Source organism: Mustelus asterias, chromosome X (assembly GCF_964213995.1).
Source record: "Mustelus asterias chromosome X, sMusAst1.hap1.1, whole genome shotgun sequence".
Taxonomy (NCBI): Eukaryota; Metazoa; Chordata; class Chondrichthyes; order Carcharhiniformes; family Triakidae; genus Mustelus; species Mustelus asterias.
In genome coordinates, this window is record NC_135834.1 from 8,032,770 (window position 1) to 8,046,634 (window position 13,865).

At 47.9% G+C, this 13,865-nt stretch overlaps 1 protein-coding gene across 1 annotated transcript in view; it reads left to right on the forward strand.

Moving 5' to 3' along the window:
• LOC144481846 (sodium channel protein type 8 subunit alpha-like) overlaps positions 1-3,937 on the forward strand; it is a 639,525-nt gene extending 635,588 nt beyond the window's left edge. Inside the window, exons 24-26 of the mRNA XM_078200997.1 lie at positions 62-166; positions 1,384-1,654; positions 2,778-3,937. Of these exons, the coding sequence (XP_078057123.1) occupies positions 62-166; positions 1,384-1,654; positions 2,778-3,937 (1,536 nt within the window). The remainder of the gene's footprint in view (positions 1-61; positions 167-1,383; positions 1,655-2,777) is intronic.
• The last annotated feature ends 9,928 nt before the right edge of the window (positions 3,938-13,865 follow it).

Here is a 13,865-nt window from a genome sequence, read left to right on the forward strand (position 1 = left end):
TGAAAAGGGGCAAATGGTGGAATTCCTGAGGTTGTAACCAGTTTCTTTCTGTTCTCTTTACTTTGGAGGTCAGGATATCTTTATGACTGAAGAACAAAAGAAATATTATAATGCTATGAAGAAACTAGGGTCAAAGAAACCACAGAAGCCCATTCCAAGGCCGCTGGTAAGCAACGCTCAAAAATGAGATATGCTCTAACCCTCCGGTTCTCCAAGTTAGTGAAGGGAAAGTAATCTTTCAGCCACGTTTCCAGTAGTTGGCTCCATCGGTGCACTGCTCAGCCTGTACACAAGGTGGCCCTGTTTTAGGAGTTGAGAGCCGGGATTCCCCAAACTCGCCCGCGGCTGGGGTTTTCCAATCCCGCTGCTGTGAATGGAGATGTATCTGAGCGCCGGATTTTCCATTCTCGCTGTCGGTGGGTGCAGGGGCAAATGAGACGGGAGAATTCCGGCTGAGATCTAAGCTTTCTTTGACACTGTTCGCCGGATTACAAAGTTGGAGAAGTGCATTATTTTATTGAGTCCCAACTTTTTTTCTGCACCCAGCTTCCAGGTGATGTTGGAGCAGCACGGTGGCACAGTGGTTAGCACTGCTGCCTCACACCGCCAGGAACCCGGGTTCAATTCCGGCCTTGGGTCACTGTGCAGAGTTTGCACATTCTCCCGGTCTCTGCATGGGTTTCCACAAGGCACTCCGCACAGTCCAAAGATGTGCAGGTTAGATGGATTGGCTGTGCTAAATTGTCCTTTAGTGTCCAAAGATGTGTAGGTTAAGTGGATTGGCCATGCTAAATTGCCCCTTAGTGTCCAAAGATGTGTAGGTTAAGTGGATTGGCCGTGCTAAATTGCCCTTTAGTGTCCAAAGATGTGTAGGTTAAGTGGATTGGCCATGCTAAATTGTCCCTTAGTGTCCAAAGATGTGCAGGTTAAGTGGACTGGCCATGCTAAACTGTCCCCTAGTGTCCAAAGATGTGTAGGTTAGGTGGATTGTCCATGCTAAACTGTCCCCTAGTGTCCAAAGATGTGTAGGTTAGGTGGATTGGCCATGCTAAACTGTCCCCTAGTGTCCAAAGATGTGTAGGTTAGGTGGATTGGCCATGCTAAGTTGTCCCTTCGTGTCGGGGGGGATTAGCAGGGTAAATACATGGTGTTCGGGGATAGGTGGGACTGTTGAAGGTGCAGGGCCAATGGGCCGAATGGCCGTCCTTCGGGATTCTATGAACCCCTCGTCAGCCTGAGTGCCAAGCGGGTTTGCAAATTGTGGGTAAATGGAAAGAGCTTGCCGTTGGGTGGCGGAGGGGACATTGGGCACACCGGACAGTCGTTGTGCCTGCCACTAATCGTTGTTCTCCCTGTGTCTGATTTTTGTTTGTTTGTTTGCAGAACGTAATCCAGGGTGGAGTCTATGACTTTGTGACTCAGCAGGTTTTTGACATTACCATCATGATCCTCATCTGCCTCAACATGGTGACAATGATGGTGGAAACCGACGATCAAAGTAAAGACAGTGAAAACATTTTGTATTGGATCAACTTCATTTTCATCATTTTCTTCACGAGCGAATGCGTGCTCAAACTGTTTGCGCTGAGGCACTATTATTTCACCATTGGGTGGAATATATTTGATTTTGTGGTTGTGATCCTTTCCATTGTTGGTGAGTAATAACATTGAAGTAACCACGTTTGTGAGCGTAACGGGTTTGCCAAATGGTGCACTTCCGCTGCGATAGATCGATGTTCAAGCACTTGGCTAATAGCCAGCAACAACGGCCAGCAAGCATGTACAATATGCAGCACCCGCACAGTGGTTAGTACTGCTGCCTCACAGCGCCAGGGACCCGGGTTCCATTCCCGGCCGCGGGTCACTGATTGTGTGGAGTCTGCATGTTCTCCCCCGTGTCTGCGTGGGTTTCCTCCAGATGCTCCGATTCCCTCCCACAGTCCAAAGAAGTGCGTGTTACGTGGATTGGCCATGCTAAATTGCCCCTTAGTGTACAAAGATGTGTCGTTTAGATGGATCGGCCATGCTAAATTACCCCTTAGTGTCCAAAGATGTGTGGGTTAGGTGGATTGGCCATGCTAAATTGCCCCTTATTGTCCAAAGATGTGCAGGTTAGGTGGATTGGCCATGCTAAATTGCCCCTTAGTGTACAAAGATGTGTCGTTTAGATGGATTGGCAATGTTAAATTGTCCCTAAGTGTCCAAAGATGTGCAGGTTAGGTGGATTGGCCATGATAAATTGTCCCTTAGTGTGCAAAGATGTGCGGGTTAGGTGGATTGGCCATGCTAAATTGTCCCTTAGTGTCCAAAGATGTGCGGGTTAGGTGGATTGGCCATGCTAAATTGTCCCTTAGTGTCCAAAGATGTGCGGGTTAGGTGGATTGGCCATGCTAAATTGTCCCTTAGTGTCCAAAGATGTGCGGGTTAGGTGGATTGGCCATGCTAAATTGCCCCTTAGTGTCCAAAGATGTGCGGGTTAGGTGGATTGGCCATGCTAAATTACCCCTTAGTGTCCAAAGATGTGCGGGTTAGGTGGATTGGCCGTGCTAAATTGTCCCTTAGTGCCTGTGCCGTCCCACAGTAACTTCACAGCAACTTCATTGCAGTGTTAATGTCAGCCGACTCGCGACACTAATAAATAAACTTGAACTTAAAACTGTTGTGCAAGATGCTTCTGCAATGTCTTTCCTTCGTTATTAACAGGACCACGCTTCATCTGTGGCAGATCATTTGCTTCCAAGCAGTAACATTAATTCGATTTTTTTCTATTTCCTCAGGAATGTTCCTGGCTGATTTAATTGAGAAATACTTTGTGTCGCCGACGCTGTTCCGAGTCATTCGATTGGCTCGAATTGGTCGTATTTTGCGTCTGATTAAAGGGGCGAAAGGAATCCGAACGCTATTGTTTGCCTTAATGATGTCTTTGCCTGCCTTGTTCAACATTGGGCTCCTGTTGTTCCTGGTTATGTTCATCTTTTCCATATTTGGGATGTCTAATTTTGCCTACGTCAAGAAGGATTCTGGCATCGACGACATGTTTAACTTTGAAACCTTTGGCAACAGTATGATCTGCCTGTTCCAGGTCACCACGTCCGCCGGTTGGGATGGCTTACTCTTGCCAATCTTAAACAGGCCACCGGATTGTGACCTTGAAAAGGAGAATCCTGGCACCGCCGTGAAGGGAGACTGCGGCAACCCGAGCGTGGGCATCTTTTTCTTTGTCAGTTATATCATCATATCCTTTTTGATTGTTGTGAATATGTACATCGCCATCATCCTGGAGAACTTCAGCGTGGCAACTGAAGAGAGTGCCGAACCGCTGAGCGAGGATGACTTTGAGACATTCTACGAGATCTGGGAGAAGTTTGACCCTGACGCCACGCAGTTCATCGAGTACAACAAGCTGTCTGACTTTGCTGATACCTTGGAAGCTCCGCTCCGCGTCCCGAAGCCCAATCACATTGAACTCATTGCCATGGACCTACCCATGGTGAGCGGTGATCGGATCCATTGCTTGGATATCTTATTCGCGTTCACTAAGCGTGTGCTGGGAGAGGGCGGAGAAATGGATGTCCTCCGGCAGCAGATGGAGGAGAGGTTTGTGGCCTCCAACCCCTCCAAGGTGTCCTACGAGCCCATCACCACCACCCTCCGGCGCAAGCACGAGGAGGTCTGCGCCATCATCATCCAGCAGGCCTACAGGGCACACCTGGCGAGGCGAAAAGTTGTCCTCAAAGGACGGGTTCCCTGCACCAAGCCAGGAGGGCACGCCAACGAGAACGGCAACACCCACCAAGAGAAGAAGGAAGGCTCTCCTTCTACTGCTTCACTGCCATCGTACGACAGTGTGACAAAACCTGAGAAACAAGCGAAAGATCGAAAAGGCAATGATAAAGGCAAAAACAACCAAAAAGACATCAGGGAATCTAAGTTGTGAAAAACAAAATTCCATTTGCAAGCAAATGTTGTTTACAGACTTAAAAAAGAGTATATAGATATATATATATATATATGAATATATATATCAGTGCAGAACAGTGACCCAATTTCTAGAACAAAAAGAACTCTCATCTAGAGATCTATACCAAACATAATCTGCTTACAATATAAAGTTGTTGCCTAGACGACGGTGACCTTTACCTGTCATGACACTTAGAACTCTGTACAGCAAAGGGGATTCAATAAACTCCAACAGGTGGTTACTGCATCGACATCTAACTCAGCAGTCATTGCAGCAAAATGGACAAACAAAAACAAAATGGCTGCTAGGATCAGTACATTGCCAAGGGGGTCAGACAGACAGATTTTATTTTCCCATTTTGTTTCACTCCCTTCAGACACAAAGAAACAAAGGCACCAAGGTTTGTTTGACCACGCAAAATTACAGTTGCCTCCTCTGTTCAACAACTGCAGTAACATGTAGCCCATGTCATTTTTGTTCCGTCACCGTTCCTTTCTTGTACCTGCATACTTTCTTTTCCTCTCTCCACATGGGCTTCATGTTGCTTGGGGGATAAAGGGGGAGGTAAGTGGGGGGTTTTTTTTCTCTTTCGGACTGAGGGGTTGGCGGGGGGAGGGTGGGTTCGAGGGGTGGGGGGTGGGGAGGGTGACTTACTCAGGCCGCTTCCAAAAACAAAACAACAAAAAAAAATGTGCTTGTTCAATGCATAGAAATGATTTGCATGATAGCATGTTGTGATCAAGAAAATCATGCATGTAGAGTCATACACCACAGACACAAGTACTTTGTCCACCCGAAGATGACATCTGGTGGGCTAAAGAGGTCCACCGTTCACTGTAACAGGAGGGAGGACAACCTAATATCATGCCCTTCACAAATATTTACAAAGTCTTTAACAAATCATTCATCCAACCTCAGTAGAAGTTTAAACAAACAAACAAAAAAAGGGGGTTGTGTGTATGTTTAATAGCTAATGTTCTGAATACACAACCATTGTTGCACATTATTGCTGCTCTGTATCTCCCTTCAGTGGGAAAACCTAAAACAGATACAAGAATGGCTTTGTTGTATTTAAATTTCAGTGTAAACCAAAACTAGGGCTTCGAAGATCGTTCATTTGTATCTTGCAGTATTGATTAATCACCTTCATATTGCAAAGTAGACATTTTATACAGAGATAAGGAACGCTGTGACGATGGCAGCTTATCTCTGTGGTGCAATTTTTGGGTACAGGATACTAGGGTAACACGTAGCACCAAGATGTGTATTAATCTGAGTTGATACTGTTTTTGACTTTCTAATATCTTTGAAACAGCAACTGGACATTGACACCTTCATCAGTGAGATGGTTTGCAGTTGGCACTCTGATGCATGTTTTCCTTGCTTCTCTGTAGACACATATAAAATGTTTTTTCTCTAATACTCACATTTGTTTAAAAAAAAAAGCAAACGGATCAAACAACAAAAAAAAAACACACAAGAACGAAATCGAAAGAGCACGCGATGGGCCACGGGAGCTGAACGCGGAGTGGCTGGTCACGTGGTCTTGTTTCATTTCACATCAGGGCCATCAGACGACAGCCAAATGAAGAGTTACAATTTTCCTCTTCTTAGCTTCCCCGATTAGAATACGATGTATAAAAAACAAATGAAACAAAAGTCATACATATATGTACAGCCTATATTGTAAACAGTGCAAACGTATGCTGAAAAGGTGTGGTTGGGATTTTTAAGAGAAATATTATAAATATTGTAATATATCATTTTATTTTATTGGCATGCATTTTTTGTAAATACAGACAAGGAGAAAAAAAAGACAAAATTAAACCGAATGGCTTCAAGCTGATGCCATTTTCTCAACTGTTATTTTGAATCCATGAATACTTTCTCATTTGTTAACATCCCAATCTTTTGAACAGAATGGCAAATTGTAAAAAATTCCAAAATCTTGAACACCACAGAACCCAGTGTTTTCTCTGTGCAATAAACCCATTTAACGACCAATTCTGTTCGGAATTAGATTTTTCGCGCTAATTTTGCAGAAGCTAGCAAACGGAAGTGCAGGCGGCAAAAGCAGAACGAGAAAATCATGGCATTAGGGAAAGCAAGCAACATATTGTGGATGCGTCTCGCTCTCATTCCTGTTTTACTTTCTGTGCAGCAAGATTCTTGATGTCGTCCAACTGTCAATCTCGGGGCTTGTGTGGGTTCACAGTAATTGCCTGTCCTTACCTAACTGCTCTGAATGGAAGCAATGGGGTCACAAAACTAAAAGAACCAAGCCACATCCTGGTTTTCATTTTCCGCTACACAGATGTGCACTGTAATTTTAAAATCTTAGTAGTAAATTAGTAATGTGTTAGTGAAATGCATGGTGGTTGATGCTAAATAGCCAAACAATAAATGGTAAAAGCTACATTATTAATACAAGTCTAAAGAATAAATATTACACTTTCTACTCTATCAGGTTGAGGCTGTCTTGGTGTGCAATTTTTGTGTTTATTTCTTTTTCTCTTGGGTGGGGGGGGTGGGGGAGGGGAGGGTGCGGGGAGGTGGGGGTCTTGTTTCCAAGGGGGTACTGTCTTCAACAAAATGGTTGTTTCTGTTATTTTGCGCAAACCCCCCCCCCCCACATCGCGTTGTGAAAACGTGCGGCAACTACGGTGCGCTGCTGTAGTACACGATATCTAACCCCCACCCCACACCCCGTTCCCGCAACAAAGACCGTGCCCCCCCCACCCCCGTGAATTCACAGCTCCGGACCCCACTGTAGCCGTCGATTACATTGAGAGCTTTAAGTGTTGATATTCCGCTGCCCCGCCCCGCTCCCCCGCCTCGCTCCCCCGCCACGCTCCCCCACCTTGGATGCCTCGAATGTTAACATAGGTGGGTCAGCTGTTCTTTTTATCCTGGGCTGGGCCCAGCATTTATTACCCACCCCTAATTGCCACTTGAAAAGGTGGTGGTGAGCCGCCTCCTTGAATCCGCTGCAGTCCCTGTGGTGTAGGTACACCCACAGTGCTGTCAGGGAGGAAGTTCCAGGATTGTTATTGGACATCAGTCAGTCCATGTGGTGTAGGTACACCCACAGTGCTGTTAGGGAGGGCCTTCCAGGATTGTTATTGGACATCAGTCAGTCCCTGTGGTGTAGGTACACCCACAGTGCTGTTAGGGAGGGAGTTCCAGGATTGTTACTGGACAACAGTCAGTCCATGTGGTGTAGGTACACCCACAGTGCTGTTAGGGAGGGAGTTCCAGGATTGTTATTGGACATCAGTCAGTCCATGTGGTGTAGGTACACCCACAGTGCTGTTAGGGAGGGTGTTCCAGGATTGTTATTGGACATCAGTCAGTCCCTGTGGTGTAGGTACACCCACAGTGCTGTTAGAAAGGGAGTTCCGGGATTGTTATTGGACATCAGTCAGTCCATGTGGTGTAGGTACACCCACAGTGCTGTTAGGGAGGGAGTTCCAGGATTGTTATTGGACATCAGTCAGTCCATGTGGTGTAGGTACACCACAGCGCTGTTAGGGAGGGAGTTCCAGGATTGTTATTGGACATCAGTCAGTCCATGTGGTGTAGGTACAAACACAGCGCTGTTAGGGAGGGAGTTCCAGCATTGTTATTGGACATCAGTCAGTCCATGTGGTGTAGGTACACCCACAGTGCTGTTAGAGAGGGAGTTCCAGGATTGTTATTGGACATCAGTCAGTCCCTGTGGTGTAGGTACACCCACAGTGCTGTTAGAAAGGGAGTTCCGGGATTGTTATTGGACATCAGTCAGTCCATGTGGTGTAGGTACACCCACAGTGCTGTTAGGGAGGGAGTTCCAGGATTGTTATTGGACATCAGTCAGTCCATGTGGTGTAGGTACACCACAGCGCTGTTAGGGAGGGAGTTCCAGGATTGTTATTGGACATCAGTCAGTCCATGTGGTGTAGGTACAAACACAGCGCTGTTAGGGAGGGAGTTCCAGCATTGTTATTGGACATCAGTCAGTCCATGTGGTGTAGGTACACCCACAGTGCTGTTAGGGAGGGAGTTCCAGGATTGTTATTGGACATCAGTCAGTCCATGTGGTGTAGGTACATCCACAGTGCTGTTAGGGAGGGAGTTCCAGGATTGTTATTGGACATCAGTCAGTCCATGTGGTGTAGGTACAGCCACAGTGCTGTTAGGGAGGGAGTTCCAGGATTGTTATTGGACATCAGTCAATCCATGTGGTGTCGGTACACCCACAGTGCTGTTAGGGAGGGAGTTCCAGGATTGTTATTGGACATCAGTCAGTCCATGTGGTGTAGGTACACCCACAGTGCTGTTAGGGAGGGAGTTCCTGGATTGTTATTGGACATCAGTCAGTCCCTGTGGTGTAGGTACACCCACAGTGCTGTTAGAGAGGGAGTTGCGGGATTGTTATTGGACATCAGTCGGTCCCTGTGGTGTGGGTACACCCACAGCGCTGTTAGGGAGGGAGTTCCAGGATTGTGATTGGACGTCAGTCAGTCCATGTGGTGTAGGTACACCCACAGTGCTGTTAGGGAGGGAGTTCCAGGATTGTTATTGGACATCAGTCAGTCCATGTGGTGTAGGTACACCCACAGTGCTGTTAGGGAGGGAGTTCCAGGATTGTTATTGGACATCAGTCAGTCCATGTGGTGTAGGTACACCCACAGTGCTGTTAGGGAGGGAGTTCCAGGATTGTTATTGGACATCAGTCAGTCCATGTGGTGTAGGTACACCCACAGTGTTGTTCGGGAGGGAGTTCCAGAATTGTTATTGGACATCAGTCAGTCCATGTGGTGTAGGTACACCCACAGTGCTGTTAGGGAGGGTGTTCCAGGATTGTTATTGGACATCAGTCAGTCCATGTGGTGTAGGTACACCCACAGTGCTGTTCGGGATTTCCAGGGTTTTGACCCAGTGACAGTGAAGGGCCAAAATGGCGTCCAAGTATGAAATTAGTGACATGATTTTAAGTGAAGTAAACAATGTGAAAATTGTTCTGGAGTTACCCTCACAAATGATTGCAGTTCAGCTTGAAGGAGGGTCCTGCCTCAAAAAGCATGGAACACCCTTGAATACTGCAGTGGGTTAATCTGATGAGCACGCAATCTGGTTCGACGTGATGAAAGTCTCTCCCCTCTCCCTGAGTGAAATGAGTTTGGGGGGAGTCTCCAGATAGCAGTGATCCAAACGCACAAAACTGGCCGTCATTCAAGGATTCGCTGGCCAGCCAGGGAGAGCACGTGAATTGCAAATTGGGAGAAAATCATTGTGGTCCAGTGGGGAACTGCTCTGAAATGATAAGGACGGGGCCCACTCCCAGGGCGGAGCAGAGGGAGCTTTGTTTCGCTTCTGGCTGTGCTTCCACCTCATACTGAAGTGCTTGACAATGGGAAAACCCTGCCCGCCACTTCTGACTGGCATGCGTTTCTTTGAGTACAACGCTGGCCGTTTCCCCACTCCCGTCGAAGGTGAGTTGTGCTAATCCCCACATGCTTTGGACATTTCTGTGCCAAAAACATGCGAGCAAAGGAGTCAGCGATAGAAAATAAATTGAAAAAATATATAAAGACGCCAAATATAACTCCCGCTGCCAGCGTTGTGAATTATGTGTTGAAGCTTGGCTTACAATAATGTCAGCTTTCTCTGCAGGGCCTCCCAACTCAGAGTGTGAGATTAGGCAAAATGGAGCTCAAATTCACCTATTTTGTTTCCACACGTTTATCTCTGCTTCCCGACAACATGGGTGCGATAAACTGAAACCCGTGTCTGCGTGGCTCAGTTACGAGGGCCGTTGGGTCAAAGGGTGACGATCCCTTGTTCCACCACTTGGGCTTAACACCTGGGCTGGCCCTCCGGTGTTGGGGAGTGTGCCACATTATCGGAAGTGCCAACTCTTGGGTGCCTCCCCACCACCCACCCCCGCCCGGCTTATTTCGGTGGAGGTTAATTCTCCCGTTGAAGAAGGGCGGGGAGTCCTCCTTGGCATCCCGAGGCGACGCTCCTTCCTCAGCGCCAGCCGGTCGCTTGCTGCCCATGGAATCTTGCTGTGCGCAAAGCGGCTGCCGAAATTTCCTCCGGTGCAACGGCGGTCACTGCAATTTGTATTGACTCATCGTCCGGCGGCGGTGTGGAGGTACAATCCGGCGCTATGCAAACGCAATCCCTCTTTTGCCTCCGCCTGCCCCCATCTTGCTCCCATCCTCCGCACCTTAATCTATCCCGTATTGCAAAGACATTCTGAAACACATTTGACGCTTCCCACACTGCCGATAAGATGTATGGACTTTTTAATGCTATTTAACCGGGTTGAGAACTCAAGTGAGCCCCATTTTCTTTTGTTAATCCTCCTTGGAAGTTGGGAATGGGAATCGAACCCACAGAGGATGTCGGTTGCCAGTTAGCAGGGAAGTACTGAGCAATGGCCAAAGGAAAAAAACCCAGGCTTCTCTGAGGGGCCCTAATCAACATTGCTTCAGTCAATGTCGACGATAAAACCCACTCGTGTCTGCTGTATGCGCGATACCGCTATGCGCAAATTGCTGCTCTATCGTAATGACGGCCCTTGAGAGGCGTTTCCGTAAGTTGCATTCTTAAAAGCCAGCTTTACTTTCTCCCCAATGGTTATTGGCTAAATGTGTCCCGTAACGTGGCCCGGGAACGCTGCATTCTCAGGGGTGTCATCCCGCCAATGCGATGGGTAGACCAGAGCCTCTCCTCGTCTGAGTCATTCGGGCGGAAGTCAATCGATCCTACGCTGCGTCTTGGAAGAAAACTCTCCTTCAAGGTGTTGCGGTCAACTTTCTGCAATCAACCACTTCTTCTGCCTGAGGTATTATTTATTTTGTTGGCGGTGGTGAGGTCACACGGTGTTCACCATCGAGGCCTCCCATGCTCGTTGGACACCGCAGTGGGTGGGATGTGTTATTGAGTCTATTAATCACGTTTGAATGTTTTAAGTTTCCTTCCCGCTTTGTCTTTCTTTCGGGCGGTTCCCTTCTCCTTTTGGGGGGGCTTCCCTTTTGGTTTTGTCCCTGAGTTTGTTTTAATTTAGTTCAATTGGTTCACCCAAAAGAACGGCACGGTAGCACAGTGGTTAGCACTGCTGCTTCACAGCTCCAGGGTCCTGGGTTCGATTCCCGGCTCGGGTCACTGTCTGTGTGGAGTTTGCACATTCTCCTCGTGTCTGCGTGGGTTTCCTCCGGGTGCTCTGGTTTCCTCCCACAGTCCAAAGATGTGCGGGTTAGGTTGATTGGCCAGGTTAAAAATTGTCCCTGAGATGTGTAGTTAGCGGGTAAATATGTGGGGGTAGGGCCTGGGTGGGGTTGTGGTCGGTGCAGACTCGATGGGCCGAATGGCCTCCTTCTGCACTGTAGTGTTTCTATGAGATTGTACTGTGCGCAAAATGGCGACGGCTTACGTGGCAGCCAGAACTCCAAAGTAATTATTTGCTTCTGAAGCCAGGTTTCTAAAAGAGGTGACAATGCAATTCTTTTACCCGTCCATTGCCTCGATATCCACGCCGCTGTAATTTACACAGGGGGCTGAATGTTCCCGTCCCGCCAGCCATGGGAATCGGAGCGGGCGGGACACGGATCATGCCAAGGTCCATTGACCTTGGGCGGGATTTTCCAGTCTCGGGGCGAGCGCGACCGGCAAAATCCCGCCCGGGGTCTGAAACGCAACCGGGATTCCACACTAAATCCGAGAGAACTGTCAGCCTCCGACTTTTCGATCGTGATTAACCGACTGAGGGAACTCCATGGTGTGGGCCAGCCTGGTTTTTCCGAAAAGAAAAGGTGACTGTGGTATTTGGCATTTCCGCGGCATCTGTGAGTGCGACGGTGTGGTGTGAAAAGGTGCAAAAAAAAGTATTTTAATTTCCTCCTTGTGGTATCATAAACCTTTGAAGTTTCGGTGCTTGGTGTGACGGTGTGCAATTTTTAAAGGGAGCCGTTGCTATTAAGGCGTTGTACCTTGAGAATGGATTAACAGCCCTGATGGTTAGGTTTGGTGATAAATTATAGTGAGGCGTATCCTATGCATCTTACTGTCTGTCAGTCAATGTTGACTTTTAATGACAATATGTTCTGCTGTCTCTCCAATCTTACTTTCAGTTTTTTTTCCCCCACTTTGATTAGCGTGTCTTTATAACTTTCCCCTACGCTGGGTAAAAGTGATGACCCGGCTTAGTTGGCCTGTTTGTCGATGTCATGCGAACTTTGGCGGTGGTACCAAACTTGCCCTCGGAACACGCGGGGAAAGGAAGGGCCTGGTTGGCTCTGATTGGAACCTGACGACTCCTTCTAGAAAGTGCACGGCGGGTGGCGACTCGAACCTGCGACGCCTCTGCAGCCAAATAGCCCACTCACTCCCCTGGAGAATGGCAGCTGGATTGAGTTGGTCATGGCCCACCTGCCATTCTCGGAGCTGAAAGGCAGCAAGGGTAAAGAAGGGGACTGATTGTTGGAAGTGAGAAATTAGATTGTCTTCTGCGGTTCATCGACTGTCTTCCATAATCCACTGGGTGCCTTGGAATTGGACCAATCACATCGAGAATGACTGACAGGTACGTCATCAAGCTTTGGGACCAATTCACCAGTTGGTATAAGTCTTTGGCGATGGCCGTTTCCTCGCACTAATTGTTTGGTCTCTCTCAAACACGGGAAGTAATCTTGATAGCCAATTCCGATAGCCAGGGTGGCACAGTGGTTAGCACTGCTGCCTCACAGCAAGAAGTTTAACAACACCAGGTTAAAGTCCAACAGGTTTATTTGGTAGCAAAAGCCACACAAGCCTCACAGCGCCAGGGACCCGGGTTCAATTCCCGGCCTTGGGTCACTGTCTGTGTGGAGTTTGCACATTCTTCCCCGTGGGTGTGCTCCAGCTTCCTCCCACATGTGCGGGTTAGGTGCTGAATTCTCCCTCCGTGTCCCGAGGTGCGTAGGTTCGAGGGATTCGCGGGGTAAATACGTGGAGTTACGGGGATAAGGCCGAGGTGGGATTGTGGTCGGTGCAGACTCGATGGGCCAAATGGCCTCCTTCTGTACCGTAGGGATTCTATCATTCTGTCGGGTTCTATGAAGACGTGAAACTTGAATTCAGTAAGTGGAGAGGAATGGAGTTTGTGTGTCTTGTTCACAAGAGGGCGACACTTTCAAAACGCAAAATCATATTCTCCCTGTGATTGGAAATGCTTTCAAAAAAATAATTTGGTTCGGGTATATTGACATTCCAATAACGTTCAGGACCATTGACTAACATCCACCCAGGAAATGGTAATGCGATAAATATGCTACTTTCTTTGTCCTCATATTTCTTTGAAGTCAACGGGCGGGATTTTACAGATTTGCTCGTCCCGAAACCGTAAAATCCCACCCGAGGTCAACGGACTTTCCCGTTGTACGTCCCTCGCCCGCTCTGATTCCCGTGGCAGGTGGGACGGTAGAATTCCAGCAATCATTTCTCACCTCTGGTGGCCATGTGGCTCCTAGCCCGGGTAAGGGGGATTAGGTGGGCAGGGAGTCAGGGCCTTTCATGCGTCAGTGCAGACTCGATGGGCCTCTCCTGCACTGTGGTATTCTGTACGTTTCCCTGTGAGGTCAGCAGTGTTGTGAAACAGACGCCAAGGGGAGGTTATGGCCCAGTGGTATTATTGCCAGACTATTAATCCAGGAAACTCAGCTAACATTCTGGGGACCCGGGTTCGAATCCCGCCACAGCAACTGGTGGAATTTGAATTCAATAAAAAAGATCTGGAATTAAGAATCTACTGATGACCATGAAACCATTGTCGATTGTCAGGAAAAACCCTTGAGGGAAGGAAATCTGCCGTCTTTACCCGGTCTGGCCACCATGTGATTCCAGAGCCACAGCAATGTGGTTGACTCTCAATTGCCCT